General features: G+C 36.4%; 2 protein-coding genes across 6 annotated transcripts in view; one reads left to right on the plus strand and one right to left on the minus strand.

The window, feature by feature from the left end:
* RTTN (rotatin) overlaps window positions 1-9,473 on the minus strand; it is a 79,842-nt gene extending 70,369 nt beyond the window's left edge. For 4 of the 5 annotated variants that reach the window (XM_040082559.2, XM_040082551.1, XM_040082569.2 and 1 more), the window contains exons 1-8: window positions 9,378-9,473; window positions 8,578-8,765; window positions 7,142-7,337; window positions 5,387-5,476; window positions 4,152-4,230; window positions 2,774-2,888; window positions 2,115-2,265; window positions 1,026-1,191 (exon numbers count right to left, since the gene is read on the minus strand). In XM_040082559.2, the coding sequence (XP_039938493.1) occupies window positions 1,026-1,191; window positions 2,115-2,265; window positions 2,774-2,888; window positions 4,152-4,230; window positions 5,387-5,476; window positions 7,142-7,337; window positions 8,578-8,765; window positions 9,378-9,408 (1,016 nt within the window). In that variant the 5' untranslated portion in view covers window positions 9,409-9,473. Of the gene's footprint in view, window positions 1-1,025; window positions 1,192-2,114; window positions 2,266-2,773; window positions 2,889-4,151; window positions 4,231-5,386; window positions 5,477-7,141; window positions 7,338-8,577; window positions 8,766-9,111; window positions 9,190-9,377 lie in introns of those variants that run through there. The other variant, XM_040082585.2, reaches the window with a different exon arrangement.
* A 12,818-nt stretch (window positions 9,474-22,291) lies between these two features.
* SOCS6 (suppressor of cytokine signaling 6) overlaps window positions 22,292-25,498 on the plus strand; it is a 51,066-nt gene continuing 47,859 nt past the window's right edge. Inside the window, exon 1 of the mRNA XM_058420824.1 lies at window positions 22,292-22,305. The gene's annotated coding sequence lies outside the window, so the exon portion shown is untranslated. The remainder of the gene's footprint in view (window positions 22,306-25,498) is intronic.

Genomic DNA, 25,498 nt, shown 5'->3' on the forward strand with positions numbered 1-25,498 from the left:
AGTCATGAACAGCTCATAAAATGACCCTATTAGCACTCCCTGATTTCTAGAAGTCTCATCACTGCCTGAACTGGTACTGATTCTTATGCAGCTTTCATTTCTAGAGTGACAGCCCAGCCATCACTCTCTCTTGCACAACATACACCTGTTCTTCGGAAAACAGCCAGGACCTAGAAGGCATAAAGCCTGGAATTCATTGACAGTGCCATATTAGTTACATGATAAAAAATTAATGTATTAGACTTAAATAAAAATAACTTCTTAATATGACTGTCAAAATGCATTTACAATCGAGCTATTCTCATCATAGTCTATCTGAATACCTAGGAAGTACTCAGTCACTAAGCCCATACATCACAGAGACTCAGAAGAACTACCAAGAAGCACACAGTGGAGATTTACAAGGACTTTTAAAATCCCACATACTAGAAGACATTGGTGCTTGAACAGCAGCTTTAAGTCTTTAAGTTGTGTCAAGACGAACAACAAAACCATGCACAAAAACTACATATTGAGGGTATACAGACAATTCATCATTTTATATGAGTCAAATATTTACATTATAGAACTGAAATTTGTTGTCACATTTAACAACAAATTTTAAAGACTTCAAGAGAAATCTTTATGCAGCATAGCATTTTTGTCAATACTATATACTGTTACCTACGGGATGGCCATTCCACTTAAAAGAACTTATGAGGTCATCTGCTGAAAGAAAGAAAAATCCCTGACTTTCCAGAAATAGACTGAATAAATGCTTTTCTGTGTCTTACAAATACATGCACAAGCAATAACAATTGATAGGAAGAGACTTTGTTTAAAATGGTGGTTGGGTACAAAACATGACAATGATTTTATGTATTCTGAACACCACTTTAAGAATGGTTTAATTCATAAACATGATTTGAATCTTCACAAGTTACCAAAACCATTGCATCAATGCACACACTGACAAGGAGCTGACAAAATAAAGCTATATTAAAATGCTTTTAACTGAAGTGTAAGTTATTTCCTGTTTCATTTACCTAGAAGATACTGCATCCCAATCTTGACCATCTCCTCTAGGACGCTGAACTGTCCGTCCAATTACAGAGGGCCGAGGACTGCTACTTCCAGGTGATGGATTCTGAGAACGAGGAGCACCTCTTGCCTCTTGACAGTAAGATATAGATGAATTCTGGGAAGCTGTGCCTTTATGCAACACAAAGAACATATTTTCCCTTAGAAGTATCCATTATCCTGAAAGATACTTCATAGTAAACAGTAAAAGTAACTAAGGCAGGATATGGGGAAAAACACCAAGTAAATACTGATGACCTAGAACAGCCGATCAATGGCAAGTAGCAGAGTTTGGAAACCAAATTCCAAGGCAAAAACCACTGAAGATTCCAGCTGAATCATAAATCCTGAATTTTAAAAATAGAAACACAGTGTCTGGGCAAGGCTATTGGACTTGTTGATGTTGTAACTGAATTAGCAGCCAGTACCATTTATTAAGACACCAAATATAGTGGCAAACTTATGAAGAGAAGCAGACTACCAATTTACAGAAACAAAGTTTTGATTCAATTTGGATGACAAAATGGAAATAAAAAGACCTTTATAAGTGATCTACATAATTAAATCTACAACATTTAAGCATTAAGAACATTGTGAAGCAGCCCTCATGACTTCAAAATTCAAAACAATGATTAAACTATTTTCAACCATCAACATAAAAAAAGAAAGATTACATAGCTCATGAAATTAGTAACTACATTGTTAAGTACTAATAGCTTGAAAGCTTTTCTGAAACTTTGCCCACTTTTATTTTACAGATTTAATTTACTTTTAGTTAAAAATCCCTCCCCTGCTGACAAACCAACAATTGGATACTGGGAGAAGTTGATGAATGGGGAATCACAGAAAAGTAAAACTGAATAAGTACTTTAAAACAATGCAAGTACTCAAAGTTTTTCAATTAACATTAATAGCACTGAACACCATCCCTTTAGCAAAACCATTTCACAAGATTACATTTGCCATAAGGTTCTGGTTTTGGTTTTTTTCTGTCATTTTAGACAGCCTTATCTGTAGTAAAAACAACAGCATCTCAAATATTTAAAAATACTTACCTTGCTCTGAGGAAGAAAAACTTGGATCTCTATGGAAGTTAAGCCTACTTCTCAAGAAGATGCAGAGCTGTTGCAAGCACGACACAGCCTGCAAAGCCAACTGGTGTCTCCCATCTCCTCCAAAAGCCAGGTTTAGAAGAGACAAAAGGCTCTGCAAAGACAAAACCATCAACACTGAGACCTGAACATTAATCACCTTCACGAACAATTCCAGCAAGTCTTACTCTAAATATAGTACAAAAATGTTTCCAAATGCTTTCCAAAATCCCAGCAAAGAATAAATAGGTTCAACTACTGTTTTTTGACTGAATGCAAGATTATCAGGCCTAGAGAAGAAGCTAAGTTTCACATTATATTTCCAATAAAGTCACTACTTTCATTATGGGAGCCCATTGGAGTGTGTGCAGACAACAGCCATACAAATTTATCTTATCCAGAAGAAACAAAGTATTACTTCATTTCTGATTAGCAATATACATTGCTACAAGCAAAAAACTTAAAAATCACATTATGTAGTCAATGTCCCCTTTCTTATGCACTTAGCATAAAGGTACTTTTGTTTAACTATTTTGTGTAAAAACAATTTTAATCATTTGCATCAATTCACCCTTGACAAAACTTATACCAATAAAAACTTTAAACTTTATGTGAATTCTTGCCTGTACAATCTTTGGCCTTTGAAGGAAGATCTCTGCAGGAAAATCTTGCATAATCACATCCTGAAGAAGCTCACATGTACTCCAAATTAAACTCTGGTTGTTACTCCTCAAAGAGCTACAAGTTCATATTTAAATATGTATTAAAATTAAAAGAAAACCAACCAGTAATTATTAGCCTGAACAAGCCTTTACAAGAAAGTTATAATCATAACACTGAAGAATCTAAAGGAAAAAAAATCTCTAATTCTATTGTAATTTCTTTTTTTTTCAGTTGAATTATTCCTTAGCTATATGAATCCTATATACAATAACGAACAAACTCAATTCCCACAAGTAAAATTTGGTTCCAAAAAGAGAAATAACTTTATTGATTCTGAATTTGGAATTAAAATAAGAACTACTGGAAATTCCCTGTGAAGCTAGTGATTATCTCAGTGGTATACAGCAAGTAATATAACTCATACCACTAAGAAAGTTTCTTTCATTACTAAGGTTCATGTATAACTCAAAAGCACTTGTATTACTTAAGTAGGAAATCCCATAAAGGGAGAAATTTATTACCTATTCTCTAAGATGATATTAGTAAATTACAAGAAACTTTAGGATAGTCTATTTCACTTTTTCCAATTGTTTCAGAAACGACTGTTCCTGAAACCACTGTAAAAAATCAAGTATGTCCAGTGTTACAAGTCTGTGTTCCTTTTCTATACTCCAGAATAAAGGAAATTAAATATTAAACAGGTTCTCCAGCTTCAGAATTCTTTCAAAAGGGAAAAAAAAACCAAAAAAACAAAACCAAAAACAAACAACAAAAAACACACAGAAAAAAACTATGCTAGAAATCTATCAGAGCTTTGGGACAACTCACAAGGAATCCCAACTACAGAACTCTCCCTTGGGGCAGAGTTCAAACACTTTTTCTAAATTAAAGAAAAAAAAAAAAAAAGTCACTGCAGAAAGACAGTTGGAATGACTCAGTGCCTCGATAAGGCTTTGAACTTAAACTTATTGGCCTAAACTTAGTTAAGCTACTACTGAAAGTAGGGATTTTCCTACCAACCAGTTATGAGGGTAAAGTAAATACTGTTTTTTTCCAGCTTGTTCTATTATTAGCTGAAAAAAATCTTTGATCCACTTCAGAAATTTAAAACACTGACTGAAATATCATGAACAAAAGACCCAAATATACTGATTTAAACACAAAAAATAGAGAGTGACACTGCCCAGCTTCAGCCCAGTTTTTATGACCATTTATCAAAGATTAGCTCATTGGGTTATTTACAGGAACAACCTCACGATGCAGAGGGACAGAAAATAATGGCCACTATTCCTAAAAAATAAAAACTATGAGGAAATTGTAATGTTTCTATTACTGCACCTTTCATTTGATGAAAGAACGTGTCTATCGGTTGAAGTCAGAGTTAGCCAAGGAAATGTGGAAAATTTCAAGCATTTCACTGCAAAAAAACCAGAGTGGATGTCTTGAAACATATTTTAAAGAAATATTCTATTGTATACATCCAAGGCAAAGTAAAAAAGTTATAAACAACATACTATCTTATATAGAAATATCTTTTAGTAAATACAGGCTTGCACAAACTCAAATGCTTTTGAGTTTTCAGCAATACCAAAACTAAGGTCTAATACCAGCACTAAGGTCATACCAAATCCAAATGAAATATGTTTATTGAAGAAAGCTTTAGCAAATAACGAACACAGCATTCATGGAAGAATACTCAATTTGCCACATCATGCTTTCAATCAAATTATAATTTTTATCTGCTACTAAACAATATTTTACCCATTAGCATGATCTCTAAAAATGGAAAATTCACCTCATGGTTTTACTCTTAAAGTAGTAGAAATTATTATTTTTACAAAATTATGACACATAATAACTTTGTAATGAAAATAACTTTAAAGCTATTTTTAACTTTAAAGCTTGTAACAATTATTGTGCAATTCCTAAGACAGCTGATACGCTAGTAAAAATTCAACTGGTGATTTACCTACAGTAACTGCAAAGTCTTACTTTAAAATCCAGATCTCAGCACCATACTGTATTTTAAATAAGAAACTCTCCTGTGAACTGCCACTAGTATGCTGGTACAGGCAAAGACTTGTGATCTGTGCTTGTCAGTGAAACACTTCATATTATTTGACAAAAAAATCAAAGCATAACATTGGTTTTTATTTAAATACAAAGCAAAGATTCCCCTAGCACCTAAACCAGTTTTCTAAAAAGTAGAAAGTACTTCAGACTAAGTTTAGTTGAAATAAAAGGTACTTAATCCCTTAAGCAACTTCTGATTATGAAACACAGATCATCAGAAAACACTGGCAATTTAAATGATTTTTAAATTGCAGCACTTTCTAATGTACTCTAGATATTCCAAAGAGCTACACTATTTAGTAGAAAAGGGAAATATCTATTAAGATGAATGTCATTTTTACAAGCATTATAATTGTAGCTTCTGTGGTGTTAGATTTCACAGAATAACAGAAGGAAAAGGAAGAGCCAATTTTGCTATCCACATTTGTAATAGAATTCCATCTAACTTACAACTCGAAGGTCTCTTGGTAATTAACATATTCTTCTATAACTACACATACCAACTGTTCTTTTGGGAGATATTTCTAACTGCGGCAGATGACTTCTACTTTGACAAAAATATCCAGTGGATAATTCCTCTTGAGGCAGAACTAAAATAATAAAATAAGGGGTAAGTTTAAAAAACGCACACATACGAAAAAGAAAAACTCGATTTATTTTCATGCTTTTCCTTAACTACCTCCCTCATGCCCTTGAGTTTTAAATCAGTTTCCTGAATAGGTTAAAATAGTCTCAGATGATCAGAAAAATGGAGTAAAAAGAGTGTGTCAATGTTAATTTTTTTATAAACATATTCTGCAACTGTAAAGGATGCATTTTTCCCCATTTTTTACACTAATTTGCATACCATACAAACAATAGCAAAAACAAGTACACAAAATGTATTGCCTGATGGAGGACTGGCAGCCAAATAAATTGTTTTCCTTTAATCTACGTCTGTAGTAACAAAATTAACTTTTTAAAATAATTACTTAAAACCTTTTTCTACCAAACTGCTGTCTTCTTGGGTCACCCGAAAAGTTTCCCTCTTAGATGCATGTATAGTGCTACATGTCATTCATTTACAAACTGTATAAAAATATACATAAGAAATGTTAACACTAAAAGCAATCTCTCTAGACCATAATATTTGGTTCAGAGGATCAAACTCAATAATGCCAGGTTATTAGTTTACAATTTTTTCCAGTAACGTTGGAGTTACTGGAAGTTGAAACAGAAAGAAAAATACAATTCTCCTGTTATGAAGCATTACGATTATTCCCTCCACACATGCATACAATTTAAGTATAAACAGTTTCAGAAATATATAATTTAAGAATCCACATGTAGAAGACTATTATTCTTCATACAGTAGAAACATTAGGTAAAAAATCTCCTCCTATGCGGGCATACGAAGAAAACAAAAACAAAAATTAATCACCAAGTACATAGTTCTAGTGAACTTAATCTCCAGGCATTAGAGAGGTGGCAGAAAGCACCAAAAAATTATTTTATCTCTGTGACTGCACAGCATGAGTGACAGAGGTGTGGTCATTACTGCTACATGCACTGTGTAACAGCAGTGTCTTTCCCACAATAAGCAGGAAGTAATGTAATATGATATGTAATTTTCTCCTCCAAATTCTGTTCTAAAATTTTTAAGGTAGAAGAGGAGGACCAACTGGGTTAGACTACATCTAGGACTAAATGTAAATCATTGTAACAGACAGATGCAAGCAAGAGCATTTCACACATAATGTGACATCTTTAAAGAAAGTTTATGTATTTTTCTATGACAAATGCTTATCCAATACTAAGTAGATAGTGCAATACTAAGAAACTACTGTAGTTTCAAAAATCATTCTATTAGGATCAACTACTGCCTTCTCCTTCTTTTTTTTTTTCTTGTAGGATTTGAATTGCTTTCCAAGCTAAAGCCTACTATACAAAGAACAGCAGCAAACATACTGGCTAAATTACAGATTTATTCAAAGTTGGAACCCACTTGCTGCAATAAAGCTGTCCTTGGAAGTTGTGTCATGCTCTTTGTACATTACAGAAAACAGGTATTATACACTGAGGAAATGGATAGGGAATTCCATTACAGGAATAATACCAGGTGATTTAGCTAAGGTCTTACTGTCTCTGGCAGAATCTGATTAGCACACACTTCACTGATCTCTCAGGAATCATTTGCCTGAAATCAGCTTCTCATAGCCCCTTCGTTTGCTTCCTTTTAATATAAAATAAATTACAGGTCAAAATATGTGATTTACCTGGCTGATCTACTGAAGGCTGAGACTGAGCTTGATAACATACTGAGGAACTAGAAGGGAGTTCAGAAGGAAGAAAGAATAGTCCATCCACAATCCCATCAATTATGGCCTGCAAGTTTGGATCCACATCGGAGCGAAGCTGTGAGAAGAATTCCACTGCACCAATTCCAATCATTTTCTGGGCAGCAAGTGGATGCTACATTAAGACAAATAACTGACAAAGTTAGCTTGAAGAGTCTCAAGGTCTCTGGATGGGGGCAGGGAATAGAGAGCAGCAGGGGAAAGAAGGAAAACAATTTAAATTCTTAAGTTATATTTTGCCTTTATTGGTTTAGACCATTGTGCTGAGGTAGAGCTCATTTTCTTCCCAGTGGGTGGCAGGGGGATGTGTTTTGAATTTGTGCTGAACACAGGGTTGATAATAAAGAGATATTTTTGTTACTGCTAAGCAGGGCTTACACAGAACCAAAGGCCTTTCTGCTTTTCTGGCAAGGGATCTGAGAGTACATGGGAGATTGTGAGGAGACACAGCCAGGACAGGTGACCTCAACTGACCAGAGGGATACTCCCTGTCACAGAATCACAAAAAGGCCTGAGTTGGAAGCAACTTTAAAGATCATCTAGTTCCAACAGCATGCTCATTCTATAAAAGGGGTGAAATGAAAAGGAAGGGGGAGACATTTGGAGTGATGGCATTTGTCTTCTCAAGTCGCCATTACACGTAAGGGTGCCATGCTCTCCTGGAGATGCCTGAACACCTGGCTGCCCATGGGAAGTGGTGATTTAATCCCTCATTTTGCTTTGCTCATGCATGCAGCTTTTGCTTTTTCCTATGAAACTGTCTTTCTCTCAACCCATGAGTCTTCTCTCTTTTACCAATGAGATTCTCTCTCCAGTCCCACTGGTGGGGTGTGAGCAAGCAGCTATGTGGCGCTTGGCTGCTGGTTGGGGTTAAACCATGACATCCACCCATCAGTATTAAGGATGGGTTGCTTTCAAACTCTGCATAGTTGCAGTTTAGTGATTAAAACACAAGAATGTAAAAATCTAAGCTATCTAAAGTTTCCGTAACATTTTCTCCAATTAATTGCACCAATGTTCAAATCTTTACTTTCTAGGAATAATGCAGATGCTTAGCTGCAAATTGTGCTCCAAGTTAAAAATGAAGTAGTAAATTAGAAACTGAAGAAGCAGAGAAACTAAAGTAGAAACCCAGAAAAAACTATTTTCCTCAGCTATCTTTCTGACGTATTTGAAGTTGGTGAAATTGTTTTAATTTTGGTCTACACATAGTGGCTTTATTATTCCTATCTTTGTAAAACACTCTAAAAATCTCATTATAGAGCTACAAAGTCAAGTAACATCTAGCTTTATTTTTAGCTTCGGCATTCTAAAAACATATAGTTTAAAAATAAATGAATGTTAGTGTGTTATACCTTGATCAAACGGTTCACAAAGTTTAATACTTCCTCTTTTATTGGTACAACTGGGAAATTGAACCATTCCAAAAGGTTACGAAAAAGCGCTCTTTGGTGGACCAGATCAGCATAGGAAATCAAGTTGTGGTCTAGTTTAAACAGAATAGTCTTCAAAGATCTCTCTCTTATCTCCGTCAGTTCATGACCTGCCCAAGAAAAAGGGATTAAGAAACCCATAAATTAACTGACTTTTTTTTTTTTGGTTTTTTTTTTTTTTCCTTCTTCTTATCTGGAGAAACAGAATACTGCCAGAGATGCAGCAAAAAAAAAAAAGCCGGCTTATAAACTGCCAGTATTCCCTGCCGGGAAGACAAACATGATTACACTCACTAGCAACAACCTAATCAAGCGTGTTTGCATGATTATAAAGCGATGAGCCCTTATACGATATACTGATAGAATGCAGCACTAAATGAGCCTCTACTGACATAACCCGCTGCCGGAACCTCTACCAGAGTATGTTGTGGGTACGGAAAGCTGCCTCGGACTCACCAACCGGACAAAAAGCTACCCAAGCCCACTGAATCGAAAGGCACCGTGTCTGAAGGGGAAGCCTTTGGCATTTCCTTATGGAAGAATGTCCCCTTGGGGGAGCGCCGCAGCCCCCTCCACGCCTGTCTCGGGGAGCTGAGTGGAAAAGCAGCAGGCAGAATAGCGGCGACGGACGGCGGAGGCCGGCCAGAGGCGGCTGGGCTCCCGCGGAGCGCCGCCGGGCCGCAGGCTACCCCTGCCCAGCGCCGAGGGAAGGGAGCCATTACCCAGTTTCCTGACGAGCGCCGACAGCTCCATCGCGCCGCTCCGCCCGCCCGCATTCAACCGCCGCGCGGACCCGCCGCCCGAACGGCCGGAGGCGCCCGCGGAGCACCTCGGGAACTGTAGTCCGCCTGCTTCCGCCCCGGGCCCGCCGCCCGGCGCTGCGCGCGAAGAACGCCGGGAACTCTCATCGCCCCGCGGAGCGCCGGCGGGAGCACAGAGAACTACAGATCCCATGAGGCCCCGCGCCGCGCGCCTCTTCCCCCTCCGCCGCGGGGGCCGGGCCCGTGGGGCGGGGTGGCGGCGGAGGCAGCTAAAGCTCCGAGCATCTGCAGCTACCTGTGGGCAGGGTGCGGCTTGCTTTCCTCTCAGGCAGCTAACCAGTGACAGGGTGAGAGGACATAGCCTTTAGCTACGCCAGGGGATGATTTGTTCATCCCACTGCGGAAGGAAAACTGGTAGGAAGATGGTGAGGGACTTTTTGCAAGCGCGTTAGTGACCAGACAAGGGACAATGACTTCAGACTGAAAGATGGTGATAGATTAAATGTTAGGAAGAAATTCTTCACTGCGAGGGTGGTGAGACACTGGAACAGACTGCCTGAGATGTCGTGGATGTCCCATCCATGGAAGTGTTCAAGGACAGATTGGTTGGGGCTTTGAGGAGCCAGTTCTAGTGGACGGTGCCCTGTCTATAGCAGTGGGATTGGAAATAGGTGATACTTAAGATCCCTTCCAATTGAAACCATTGTACAGTTTTACAATTTACATTTACAGTAATTACGGAGTGTTTGCTGATGTCACTTTGATGTGTCGGACAGCACTCTGGAAATAGCTTTTGCTGACTCGTGTAAAGCAAAGCAATGAGGGGGTGAAGTAGGAGGTGAATCATTAGAGGGTTTGGGTTTTCTTTTTTATGTAACCTAGACTCTAGGACTACATTGCTTTGTCTGTAATGCAAGGCAACTTCGCAAAGCAGTTTCTTAGGCATGTACTAAAGATGCATGGTACACTGTTGGTCATCTGATCTGAGGGCTACTCTTATTTTTGAAAATTTGTGCTTGCCATCATAATTGGAAAAAATAATTTGATGATAGGTGGATGAATGATAGACGTTGTGCGTATATGCTTGTAATATTTTTTGCACGTAACTGCAGGTGCAAAAAGCAAATGGCCTTATAATAGTCACCGGGGGGAGTTATACCATGTATTGCACAATAAACTACATTATTATCAGCACCCAACAAAAACGTAGAGGTGCAGTGCAGCACATGCAAATGCTTTCTAAAGGATATATGTCACTGCCCTCTCAGTTTACGGCTAATTGTTTCTCCACATGGTCACCATCACTGTGCTACTCTTTCACAGTGAACTCATATTTATGTCCTCCATCTGCTCTATCAAAATTTTGCTAAATTCTTAACTGTATCTCAAAACCGTCTGTCATTTTGCAGGACTGTATTTCTATCTGTAGAATAATATAACAAAGGGACTTTTTAAAGCTAATTATGAATATACTGCGATTGCTGCAGCAAGGGTTTGTTTAGCACAGGAGACTGAACTCACATGGATCTATCAGTGCTTTTTCAAGAGCAATTACAAGAGAAGCATCACTTACTGAGTAAAAATTCCTTTTAGCTGTGCAGTATATACTCATTCAATGAAATATGAAGAGCTCTAACCAGATGCTCATTGGGCTACTCACATTTCCCCAAATAGGACTGGTGGGAACTTTATGTGACCCCATGTGTTACTTGTGATGGTAATAAAGTGGATTTGTATCTCATTTCTGCGGCATGTAGAAGGAATTAAGTAAGCAGGCATTTCCCAAAATAAAAACATTTCTTCAGGAGGAAGAGCTACATTATTCAGCTCTATAGGAGTGTTCAGTCTGGGTTCTTCTGGCCTCTTTAAATATGGTCCATCTACATTGAGTGAAATTTTTCTTGCACTGTCTTCAGTGTCGGTGTTAGTGGCTACAAAAGCATTTCATGGAGGAGACACATGCACTCTCCATTGCCAGTATACTCCTGCACTGTAATTGTGGCCATTTTGGTCATATTTTCTTAAATGAAGGCCTAAACAGGTTAAACTTTAAGAAATATTCCTAACCTTGAAAAGCAGCTTCAGTTTTCCTGCTTTTGTTTTAGAAAAGAGATGATTGTTTACCCAAAACTGATCCAGGGGCATGTTGTATCAGCTGGTGCAATACATTTTATGTTATCATGGCTCAAGACTGCTATTCAATTTAAATATTTTTATTGCTACAAATAGAAGAGTGATATATTAAGGGAAAAGTATATATATCCATAAAACAGTGACTAAAAACACACACAGAGAAAACAGTTGACTGGATATTTAAAATGAAAAGAAGTGGTGGATGGACTCAGTAATTATTGCTGGCGTTATAAGATGACCTAAACAGGGGAAGACTAGTTTCTCATTACTGGGAGCTCTGACTCCCTCTGTCTGCATCTCCTGGTTTGGACTCACACTAGCAGCTTTGCTTTCCCTCTTACCTCCCTTTAGCTTGTATATTCCTATGACTACTTCTGAAGCCAGTTTGACTTCTTCCTCTCCACTGGCATTATTTAACATAGGTGTCTGTTCTTCCAAGTATATTCTTACTGATCTGCAGATCAAATGTGTAGGAGTTCCACCACTGGGAGAATTAGTCACTGATCTCATTTACATTGTCCCTTGTTCCTTCCTGCACTCTGCATAAGATGAACTTTAAAGAGCTGCCTACTCCTGACTCCTCACAAGCTTGGTTTCTATAATTCAAATAACTTTTTTTTTTAATATCTTCTGTGTCAGATGGGTTCTATCCCAATAAACTGATGAAGGGTAGACGAGCAGTGGATATTCCTGTGCATCTATGTGCATGATATTTTAGCATGTAAGTGCAGGTGCACAAATGAGGATGTTTTGTAATTCTCACAGTTTTGTAGCAGTTCTTTTACAAAAGCCATCTTTTAGCACTTTCAATATAGGATGCACTGTAATTTTAATTTTCCCTTCTTTCAAATCTCATACAGAGAGAGGAGTTTGAAAAAACTTGTACTGAGTTTTTTTTAAGAAGTTTTCAGTCTTCTTTTTATTTATTATTTCTGTGACTCATTCATTACAGGATGAAGTCTTATTATCTCTGCATCCTTTTTTCAAAGCTGTCTATTCATAACCTTTTTTTTTTCCCTTCTTTACTGCTCTGACTTCTTTCCTTTTGCATTCCAAAAGTTCTCTGAAGATCAAGATATCAAACACACTATCTGACAGGGACTTGATACCATTAGTGATAGTATCTTTATTGTACTTCTGAACTTAACTGTTGCAACTTCCAGTTTTCTGGGAAATTCACTGCTGTCTGGCTTTTCACCTATCTCAAGAAGCAGCAATTGAACAGAGAAACATCAGGGCATGTCAAATGCAAAAAAAAAAAAACCCTCCATAAATTCCCAGTACCTCTCTGGTGGTAACACCAAATAGGGACTACGATGCCCAAACATCACTGATTTCTATAGTTAAAATGAACCTTGTCATGTGCCAGCTGAAAGAAATTACCAAAAGGAAAAAGGGAAAACAAAGATACCACAGTATTGGGAATGAGAGGGGGCAGAAATGAACAAGAGAGTTGAGATGAGATCTTCCCCATATAACAAAATTTTCCTTGTATGTTAATCTATTTCTCTAATCTGCCTCCCAATTTGTTTGAGTCCATTTAAAAGTATCATTTCTCAATCTGAAGTCCTTCCTTTCTTGCTCTCACCCCAAGCTTTCTCATCCTTTTCCGTTTGCTAGCTACTATTGGTAAAAAATTACATCAGGATCTGAAATTAAAACCACAACAACCAACAAACAAACAAAAAACCCAACTGTTGGTTACCTATATATGCAGTCTGTAGTGGATCTAGTGCATATTCACAGTAAAGACAACTTGAATGCTTACAAAAGCTGTGTGTTTATTGCTTTAACTGGCTACCAAGTTCCTGAAATTAGTATTCTTAATTAGTAGGATGATAGCAGTTTTGTAAAGGTTTTCTTTTAATGCCAATGGAGCCTTTTTTTCTGCAGACAGGAATAGCATGTAATTGCATTATCTTAAAGTCTGTGACATGATCTCAACAGGTACTTTAGTGAAAATTCCTGAATTTTGCTGCTTCTAAATCAGGTACAAAATACTGAACCAAAATATGTGGTATAAATGTTTGTATTTGCAGCAGAGCAGATGCAAATTTGGAAGCTTATTTATGACATTATTAATTTATTGTTTATATTTTCTTCCCTAGCAAGACTTTCTAATTTCTCTGTTTTCCTATTTAATATTCCATTTAACTGGATCTATCTTCTGTGCTGAATTGCATATGCAGATATGCAATTGGCTTATAGAGTGATGCAGAAAAAACAGTTGCACCTAAATAATAGCTAGACAATTTAATTTCATACAGATTATTGTATTTGGTGAGTTAGTCAATATCAATATGTCTACCATGAAATACAAAACAAAAGGCCTTCAAGAAACCTAACTGAGAAAATCTTTCTTCCTTGGTGTTTGTTTAAAACCTATAAAACCACCTTTTTATGGGTGATGCACTTGCAGAATTTGTTGGCACAGGAGGTTTTCAATGCAGACAATACCAGTAAAGTCGAAAAGAGAAGGTTAGACAAATTTATGGGAACAGGCCCATAGGCACTGGAAGCACAGGCAGGGATGTGCCCAGTGACCTACCAAGGCAGTGGTTGTGGTCTCTGGGCAGGACAGGGCACTCAGACAGGGGAAAGCAGCTCTCCCCCAGCAGTGCCTGTGGTCATCACTCAGTGCAACAAGATCAGTGCCCCCTGGAAAGGCATTTCTTATTCTCATCTGATTTTTTAATTACTGTTTCACAGGTATCACAAGCATCTTCTCTCAGATATATAAAAACAAATTAAACCAAACATTGGCATTTTTCACATTTGTGGGGCTTTTGCTGTTGTGGTTGTGGGTTTCTTTTGGGGTTTTTTTGGTGTTTTTTTTTTTTTTCCCCCAAAATGAAAAGGCTGGATTAAACAGCCATGAATTGAATCTGCATCTACTTCACAGAAAGAGCTGGCAATGCAATGCCTAATGTACATAACTGCTTTGCTTCACTTGAGGGCACAGTGTATTGCACAGGAATTTTGACTCAGGGCACATAATTGCCACATCTATTTTCCTTTTTATGAACAAGTTTATGGTTATGACATTTAAAATTAATAAACCGCTGATAAAACCTTTGATGTTATTAAAACATCTTGCATTTTAGTTTGTATCAGGGAGCTTCTCGACTACTTTTCTATAATTTACCACATGGTTTACTGCACTTGCTTCATAAAGACAGTTTATTCTAAAAGGACCTGCCTCTGTGGTTTATTGCTTGGATAATATGAAACATCTGAAGATGCTTTACAGTTCTGGGAAACAGTATATTCTTGAGAACTGTAAAATTGTCATAGAGGTTACTCTTTTCTACTAATACTAATGCTGTACATCATTGCAAATGATAAACATTTAAGTAATAAGTTTTTGGATTTGGAAAATATTCACATTTTAGCCCACATTATGACATTTTGTTTTTATTCTGATGTAACTGTATTAAATTACCAAGACTAAGTCAAAACAGGAAATAATTTCTTAAAATACTGATGAAGTAGTTATTTTGTATCATTAATTTATGGCCTTGTAAAAACTTGGGGTGACATTAATAAAGCTCAATATAATTTTGAATATTATCACTGTTAATTAGTAATAATAGTATCTGCAATCTAAGTAATACTCTTTATTTACTTCAGAAAGGGAGTTTTGCAAACTCATGTCATTATCCTGCACATCACAGCCACATTTTCACAAGCTTGGCCATTGTTTAACTTCATAAGAAGAATAAAGCCAGTGTTTAGTGCCTCACATTTATTGTTTTTCTCCAATGTTATTCTTCTTTTGGAATTAATACATAACCAAAAGTAGTGCCAAAGAAAGAAGAAATGAGATTCTGTTTCCAACCAAGATTCTTGTCTTTTCAAGAATCTACCACATTTCTCAAAATTATGGTTCTCATCACACAAAAGAGAGGTGGCCTGCTCTTCATGCACGGGGCTTGCATGCTTCAAACACTGTAGATTCACATCAGGCAGAAATGACAAGAGGGGAAAAAAATCACTGAAGCAATTATTGTAGTGTAAATTGTGTCCTGGCTTGAGTAGGGCACAATTTCTCAAAAGAAATACTCAAACTGCAGTGATTTGACTGGAGATGCAGCTGGAATTACATACTTTATGTTCTCAACTTTTCTAGCTTTTGAAAAAATGTTGAAAACACAATAGTCATATGTTGAAGTGTTTGACAGTGGAGTTGGATGTTCTCTATCTTATGATCAAAAGAAATTTGCTGGAAAAAAAGTCTGTAATCAAGATCATAAAAATTATAAAAATATTTGGATTTCTAACTTAAGCATGGTTTTGAAGTGGTGTATGCATGGATTACAGATTTAGACTTACTTTTAATAACTTTTTATAGACTTATAATTATTTCCCTAACACAGATTTGATTTCTAGATTTCTCATGTGACCTTCATAGGCTTTGAAACTGCATCTTGGACTCCAAGTATATCACAACCCCATCCTTTGACCTCTGTATTGCTGTTGCTGTTTCATTTTTTACTGCATGCTTTTATATAGGCACAGTAACTTTTGGAGATTAATACTGCGCATTGATCAGTTGGTGTTTGTGAAGGCAGCAGAAAATCACATGGCTTGTCATTGCCCACAAATCTGACATCATGACATCTGCAAGAGCTGTAATTGCCTGAATGTTCTTGGACAGTAACATGAACAATGTGAGACTTCTCAATTTTTTGGCAAGCTTTCAGAGCTTGTTAAGACAATTAAACAGTCTTGGAAAAATATGTACATTTTTTAATGACTACAGATCTTTAAGATATTTATTGCTGATAATTTCATCTGTAAATTGATCTAACTTTTTTATATAATTGTCATTCTGTTTTATTCCCTACATGTTTTCCTGCTCAGCCTTGTATCTCCCATTGAATTGCCACAAATTGAAAACTATCTGCTGGTGTGTTTTGAATGGCAACTCTTAAGGTTCTTTTTTTGATCCTGTAAACACTTTTTCAAAAGCATCATACTCAAGTTCACCTGTAGCACTTGTATTGCATATGCAGAAAACCTGTTTTCTGTACTAAACCTCAGTTCTGCCTTTAAAACAGGCATTTTTCCAAATATCCTGAGAACATTTTTCAGAAGTCAATTTAAAAATGTAACCATATGTATGCCTTCACCTAGTGATATTTTGTTAGTGAACTGACAAAAATAAGTTTTAGCTAATGTCACACTGCTAAGTCAGAATAGCTGCCAAGCAGTGAGCTGAATGGACTGTATTCTGCCTCCAGAATTAACTACAGGGCTGATTATCAGCAAAATCAAGTCTCTGCGGTCTTCAGTAGGCAATGAATGACAGAGAGCTGAGGGGAAATGTGCTCTTTTGCAGATAGCTGAGTGCTCTCTGTTACTGTACTGGCATGTGTAGCCTGAGAGAATAAATGAGACACCGATAGAGAGACACCCAGCAGAGCTGCAAACCTGTCACTTTTACTGTATTTTTTTTTTTTTTCTGATCTTAATTTCACCAGGTTAGCATGGTAAATATAAACCACAGAAACTTCAGTTGCACTCAGTGAAGAAGAGGTCATATGTTGGAACATTGTAGCTTTGTTATCAACACTACTTATGTTTCACCAGCACCATGGGTTTATATATCTATTTTAATTTTATTATTATATCTGTATCCATGTCTGTATAAGTAATACCAGGAAAAGATTTCCACTAAGCCTGTCTTCACCTGTCTCTAATTTCCACCTTCTTTTAACTCGAATTTTGCCAGGTCTGCCTAAAGGAGTCAATTGTCTGATGGCATGCATTTTCCATAGATTTGTTTTCAAATATAAACTTTTAAGGGATGGTAATAATCTGAAGTATTCATGAGCAGGAAAATATGGAAAGCTTTCTGCTCTTATCAGTGAATTGGTTTTTAAAGTGTAAATGACAAAAAATTTATATTTTTTCAATCCTTGCCAATGCCTTTTTTTTTTTGTTTCATATAGGAACACTTTATTAATAGCATCCTAAACATACGATATATATGACACATGCTGGGCTAAAAATATTTTTATTCAGTACGGAATTCTTTACCATCTTAGTTCACGCATTTATCTATAACTAGTAGCAAATTTCACATAAAATATGCATATTTGGATGAAACCATGACAAAACTATACGATGTTTTAACTTTATTTTTTTCATAGAAAAGTCATTCTGTTTGCAGGTAGTATTTAAGTGTTCCAAAGCCCTATGTTTAGTGAAGAAGAATACACTGACATTTTAATGAATAATGTAATGGTGGCCACTAGGAGACCCAGCATTGCTTTTGTTGGACAATATTTCTCTTCTTCACTTTATGGTACAGAAATCTGCATTTCCTTACATGATGATATTTTTGAAGGGTTTTTGTCTCATTGTTTTTTAGTTTTGATTTAGTTTATGAGTGGTTTTTAATTTTGTTTTTTCTTGTTGTGGATTTTTAGTGATTTAATTCCTGTGTATTGAATGTAGGATGAAGCAAAAGGGTCACTTAGCTATATATACACCTTCCCGTTGCTAATGTCAGGAGCAGAGGAAAGAGTATCCCAGTATCTGTCTATTGTGTTGTTCACTGCCTGAAGGAAGCTGATATATACTTATCCCTAAGAGAGACATTTGTCACAAAAACATGCCTTGAAATTATGTCATTTCCGCTAGGCAAATATTCTCCACAGATGCTGGAAGACACCTGAATTAGACAGGTGTAGAGAGGTTCAGCCAGCCTAAAGTAGTTCAACAGCTCTTTTAATAAGAAGGCTGTGTCTGATGAATGTGAATATTGTTTCCAATGCCAATGGGTCTCTCTTTACAATTTAATTAGCTCTACGATTAGAAAATAACTAATTTTACTAAGAATCCATTTGAGCTGTATGACCCTTTCAGAAAAGAGCATGTAGATTCTCTGGGACTAGTGCTAGATAATTTTTTGTCCAATATGAGCCACAAATCACTTTCTTAGCTCTCAATCTTGTAATTCTCCCAAGTCAGGGGCCTTACTTTAGTACAAGGATGGCTGTGGGTTCATATCACCTCACTATTTATGGATGAAACAGCATTTAGGTGGTGGTGTTTCAGTGAGAGGTTTGGTCTCAGATTGTTCTTCCCAGATTTCTCTTTTAGCTGCAAGCCACCCATTTAACCGTCTGAAAGCTGTATCACTGCATAGCTATGTCTCAATGAAATGACAAGCTGTTGGCTAGCAATTCTCCATAAATGTGTGAGAGGAATGAAGAAGAATAGCACATTCTTCTGTTTCCTTATTTTGCTCTCTTCAGAACTTCATCTGTTTCATCAGGACCTGACAAAAGTGATGACAGAAATTTGATTAATGGCAGGCAGCAGCCTTGACACGATTCAAGTGATGATGCTGTTTGTACCCAGATGTCAGCGGAGATGGGCTGCTGTGGGAGAGGGTGTGCACAGCTCTGGTGAGGGCAGCAGCAGCTGCTCTGTGTGCACTCCCAGCACAACAGGGAGCAGTGCTGGGAACTGCTCTTAGCATACAGCTCATCTTCCTCACTGCTAGCATGAGGTCAAAATTGCAATCTAGCCTCAAATTACCGCTTGATAGGTTGTACACTCCAAAATGACATGATCCTGCTCTGCTTTAGCAGCAGCATACTTCTGTCTGAAGCCCAGCTGCAGCCTCACCGCTGTGTTTATGTACACCCACTAGCTTGGTGGTGTACATGGTTTTCAGTGCATGCCAACTAATGAAAATTGGCTTTAATTCATTTTTTTAAATTTGTTTTTCTATTTTTTGTTTTATTTTGTTGGTTATGTTTTTAAAGGCAATGTTCTAAAAGTGGAGAGATTTAATGCACCCCTCTTGGCAACCAGGCCATTACACTTGACTTTCAACACAGGACAAGACTGCTTTTCTTTGCCCTGAGGACTGAAGTACAGCAGAAGCACAATTTGGGAAAATGGGAGACACATGTGCAAAAGATAGAAACATGATTTAGCAGTCACATCAGAAGATACTCAGAAGAATTGTCATCGACCTCTGTTTGGTCACTAGGTGTGTTATCACAACTGACTGTCTTCAGTGGGGAGGGAAAAAAGAAAGAATAGCAAAGAAATCCCCAGAAGCTGGCTGTTATCCCTTGAAAACATTTTTCTCATCTATTAAGCCAACAATTGTCTTTAGTTCATTCTGCAATGTTTCAAAATAGTTTTTCGAAATACCTGATGCATACTCCAGATTCCTGCTTTTCCTTCTAAACTCAGCCATCACTGATGCAAGCAGCAAAACCTGGGACGCCAGGTAAAGAGCAACATAGAATTTACTTTCAGTCCATAGTAAGAAGGAAAATTGATTTCCTGCATGTCTTCTTGAGGAACATTAAGAGAAAATGTAATGAAGTAAATTACTTCACTGGTACAGTAACTGTCTTAAGTATTAAAGAAAGAAATACATGATCTGTGACACTAACAGAAGAGAGGATAAAAACCATCCTTTAGTTCCTTAAAGTCTGTAGATGTTTTACAAAGTATCTTTTTAAACACAATATGATGGATTAGGGCTCAGAGTTTTCATAACAAGCTAACAGAGCTAGATATTTCAATCCTGTTAACAATAAGGGACTGGACACTCAGTGTTGCTAGGCAGTTTTGCAATACCCACATATAGAAATTACAAATGAATGAAAGTCTAGAAAGTCTTCCAGCTCATTTCTGCATAAAGGAGAAAAATGTACCGTCCAGTATTTATGAAGGTTTTATTTAGCCTATTTCAACTGTTTGGCTTCTGTAAATACTCTGGGTTTTTTGTGGGTGTTTTGTTTGTTTGTTTGTTTGTTTTCTTGATATATTTTTATAAAGATGATTTTTTTTTCTGCATTCCATTTTGCATACTTACATCTTCATTCCTGACAGACAACAGACTCTGATTCTAACACCCTCTATATATTTATCACTGGGTAGCATGTTGTTTGTCTCAAACCTTCTTCCCCTGTGCAATTTCGACATGTATTCATTTTTATGCCTGTTCTTAAAATATCAGTTTCTAAAAGCTTTTCTGTCTCTAAAGAAATTCAGGATTAATCAATGTGATTTTCAAGCTGTAATACATAAAAATGCAAGCCCACTGACATCACTGCAAATTACACAGCAGCCTAAGGTGTATATTGGTTATTTTTCAAAAAGAACCTATTTTTTTTGTTTTGGGGATCTCTCTTTAACATTTTGCTGGCCTTTCAGAAAAATAGAACTGTCAAATCCTGATATCAAAATGCTAGGACTCAGAACAGCGGGAGAAAAATATCCATCAGTACAACTCAGTCCCAAAATATTTTTGGTTTATATTTTATTCAGATCAAGTCAGAAATAATTTAAGCAATGGTTTACAACTAATTTTAAAAATATTTTCCAGCTATAAAGCCTTATATGGTAAACATTCATGCTGAAATTTTTTTACAATTACCATCTTCAAAAAGTGGAGCTAAGTAGGGCGATACTGAGATAACCCCAGCTGTTCCACTACTTCTAAGATAAAATATTACAATAAATATACAGCTACATTTACAATTCTTTCTGATATAATGAGCAGTAATTCACTACTGAAGAAATTCCACTGCCTTTATAGTCTGTGCAGGCTTGTGTGCTCTCTGAAAGAGTGCCACTAGAAATCCAAAAAGAACCTGTTACTTAAATATTTCATCACAAGTTATTTGTTATGGATGTGACAGTTTTCATAGTTAGCAAAGCAAGCTATCTCATTCAGCAGCTCTAAAATGTCCCTTTCTAGAAGAGACCCAGTCCTCAAGTGTGAAAGATTTTTAAGTAAAACTTGCAGGAGTGAGGATGCCGACACAGAGTCACACATGCTTTTTACTAGCAACATTCTGCTTATATTTCAGCCTAAAGTCTGGCTTTTCATTAAAAGCCTCCTGTCTCTAGTTTTCACTTTTTTCATGGAATCATTTTAGTAATTTCTTCTGCTTTGAGCTGATTGAGAAGTCGAATGCAGCTGTTGGCTGTGTATTTGACAGGGAGCAAGTACAGGAGGGGATGCCAGGGAGCCACATCCTGGCTATGGTCTCAGGCAGAGTCCTGGGCCTTAAGGAAGCCCCAGAGCTCAGCTTAGTATTTGGTCAATTTAGGAAATACTTGTATCTCCTAAGCTTTCAACAGCATTACACAATTAACTTGGAATTTGAGAGAGTAGCGAGACTTCCTCTTTAGATGAAGCATCCCACACTGGGCAGTGCTTTAAATAGATTACCAGTTTTAGATAGGGTGTTCACGCAGATGTTGATCAGGTATGATAAATCCCGTCTCTGTTTCATTTCATGACACAAATATAGCCAGTGAATTTTTCTCTCTGTGTTACTCTTTGTCTAATCTGGGATGTTAACATTGCAAATTTTTGACTTTGAAAGGTTCTAAACAGTTTTGAAGTTTCAGGCTGCAGTTGTAAAATAGAGTTTTCTAAAGCTGACGCTCATTCTTTTGATAAGAGATGAGTCAGAGGAGAACATAGACATGGGCTTCTTGCCTGTAAACTTGTATTAATAGAACTTCCTTGTTTGAGAAAATCGTTCATAACTTCAAAAGAAAAAAAATACTGGCCCAGATGAACTAAACACTCTTAAGTGCCCGGATGTGACTAGTTTTGGAAATAAAAGGTATTGATATTAGAGATAGTTTAAACTCATCAGTGTATCAGAACAGCTACAATGAACAGTGCAGCATTTCAGGATGCATTTTAGTGCGTGTTCCTGGCAAACGGCATGGAAAAAACGTAGAAACAACAAACAACAAGGTACTGTGGATTTTCAGATATACTGTATTATGCAATAATAAATTACACAGCTATAACTTGTAGTTTGGCTATAGCATTATGACAATTAAACAACAAAAAAAATCCTCTTAGGAATTATGAGTGATCTAATTACAGCTAAATCAGATAGAAAATGTCTATGCCTAAATTGCTATTTTATTTGCATACAGGGGAGCAGATCAAATTTTTAAAGAAGGTCAAATTTTTAGAGCAATCTGACCCTTGGCTGGGATAGAGGCGCTCAGTGAAGGCAGAAAATACAGTACTTTTATAGTTTTATATTTTACGAAAGCACTGAGGTAGATTTATAATTGTGTGGATGGGTTTATTCTCATGCATCACTGAAATTGCTGGGTCTGTGACTTGAAACACTGGAAGGGCTGGCCATTAAACTTACAAAAGAGGAAAAAGAGATAAAAATATGGTCAGTCATGTTCATTGTATTATACTTCTTTCATTATTAGTTGTATATTATATATTTTAAAAATCTAATGTCCCAATATTTGTCCTTTTTCCTATTTTTTTCATAGAAATTACTACTCTAAATTTCCTGTGATTTTATGATTTGTAAAATCTCCATTGGAAATCCTAAACATATGAGAAGGTCCTAAATAGCAAATCCTAATTACTATACTGAACTACATTTATATAACTGAAACAGGAAAATTTTCCCATTGGTTTGCACCTTAAACTTTTCCAGCAAAAGAGAGTGGGACATAAAAGCACTGGTAGTAAGGAAACTGGTTGTAAGCCTTTCAGTGGAGACTTATTAGCTGTACTCTACTACATATTACATGTAATAATTCCCATATACATATAGTGAAGACAGCAAAACTTGGGGACAGGAAGAGCCAGGAAAACAGAAATGCAGTTATCTTGATTTGTTACCTTAGAGATTATGTAACTCGTTTGTTATGCAAATGTGCTGCACGTTCCACACACATACATCAATGTGCCATCAAATTTTGGATTTTTTTTCCCTTTATGATTAACAACATAAAATAGATTATTTTTTCTTTTACATGGAAATGTCCATAATTTAAAGCCAAGCTTGAAGGGATATATGCTGTAAAGGCACTTGGCTCAGAATCTATGAAGTTTTATATAGTGAAAGCTGTTTTATAAACAACTGCTGAGTCACAGAAAATTATGTAAATTATATACAGAATGAATTTATAAGATCAAACAGCCCATCTCTTGGCTGCTACATGACTATTTTTTACACTCTCTAGTACAGAGCACTTGGTTATCATCAAAAAGAGGAGTTAATGTAGTGTGACTGCCCCTACTACAGATTTTGCATTTAGGTGGTTATAACAATCACGCTTAAGATTCTGCTATTTGAGGTTAACTCCAAAACAACTAGTGTCCTCCTACCTGCTTCTCCCAATTCAATATATTTTAAATGGGCATCTTCATGGCATAGCACATACCCTTTCTAAAGATCCTTGGATTTTACAGCATTTGAACCAAAAATACTCTAAATAAAGTGCTACACTAAAATCAATCAATGCTGTTATTTAAATAATATTTAATTGTCTTTAAGTATGCCTTATGAAAAAATAAAACATAAATGAGCATCTAGGAAGGCTGAATTTAAATATACCTGGTTCTTAATATAAACTTTTTTTTTCTTTTCTTCCCCCCCATACCTGGGGCTTTAACAGCTCTGAACCTCCTGATAAACTGAATTCACACCTTTTCTCCTTTCTCCCTGCAGGCTTCTCTCTGTTGTTTCTTGGGGGTGAGACCTCCAAGAAACAACAGAGTCCTCCAAGTCCTCCACCAAGGACTGACTCATTTATTTTGATACTTCTGCTATTAATGCCAGCAGGTGTGGACAGCTGGAAAAATCGATGATAACTTCTTGTTTCTTTCTTTGTATCTCAGTCTGTTGGTCATTGGCATAGATCGTGGTGTAGTTGGGCTACAACAAGGACTGTCCTAAATGGCACATTGCAGCAGATTTGCATGAATAACAGTAGCAAGCAGTGAAGGCTCACAAATGGCTTTGTTTGCTAATTTGTAATGTGGAGGTCAGATATAATGGAATCTGACCTCCGAGAGTAAGAGGAATTGCCCATATGCTGTTCCCAGATCCAGAAACAAAAGCCCTACACATAAAGTGAAACTATTGTTAGACCGCTGTTACATGGAGAACACTTGATTCTTTATGTCTTTGTTTTCTCAAAACTTGGTTACATTGGTGCAAATTGCAACCAAGATCTGCTCTAACTTGGAACCTCTGTCTCGACTGAGATTTTAAAAAAATAAAACACCAAAAAAAAAAGGGGGGCAAAATTGTAGAGGAATTTCTACAGACCAGCTTTGGAAAAATTCTTTTTAGTTTGAATTAACTGAAACCCTATTTCTCAAAGCATAGCCAATTAGTTGCAGTTTATACAATTGTTTATAGAATTTGAACATCAGAGGACCCAGTGACATAACTGTAATTATCAAAGTGTATCAATACTGAGGAAAAGAAAATTTTTTTCAAGTTTTACAAAGCTAACTTTAAGCTACATAACACCAAAGTTGACTAAAAGTCACTTAAAATTCAGAACAAATCTAAAGATTATTTGGATTTTTAAGCATTTGTGAATTTGTTGTGGACTACACTGAATTTATAGTTCTTGATTTACTGATAGAAGAAAAAAGGTTGTTTCATTTTTATACATTGCCTTTAAGATATCATGAAATAGGTGAATTTTTTTCAAGAATTTTTGTTTTAACCTGAAGATTTTACAAGCCATTATTTTAATTTTTAGATAAGAACCACCAGTTATAAAAAAAAATGAAGCTTGAATATCAAGGCTTGTAAAATTGCATATTTATATTTTTACTTGCTTGACTTAGTCCTTATTTTTCTGTATAAGTGAAATAGAATGCCATTTTCTTATCATCTGTATGATTATATAGGTTAGATCTTGGGTTTAATATAATAAATTCAGATGTCTCTGTTTCATATGGATAGTGCTGGACTTTATTTTGTACATTACTATTAGAAATATTTTACCATGGTCTTTGCCTTAGCTTTCTTTGTTATATGTATTTGGCTATGTGGACATTCCTTTTCTTTCCTGTTTTCTTCCAGAGAATATAGATTTGACAGAGAGAAAAGACTTGTCAAGTTTGTTCAGAATTTAGAACTCTCAATATGAAAGCTTCTTTTTCC

This window comes from Hirundo rustica, chromosome 1, assembly GCF_015227805.2.
Source record: "Hirundo rustica isolate bHirRus1 chromosome 1, bHirRus1.pri.v3, whole genome shotgun sequence".
Taxonomy (NCBI): domain Eukaryota; kingdom Metazoa; phylum Chordata; class Aves; order Passeriformes; family Hirundinidae; genus Hirundo; species Hirundo rustica.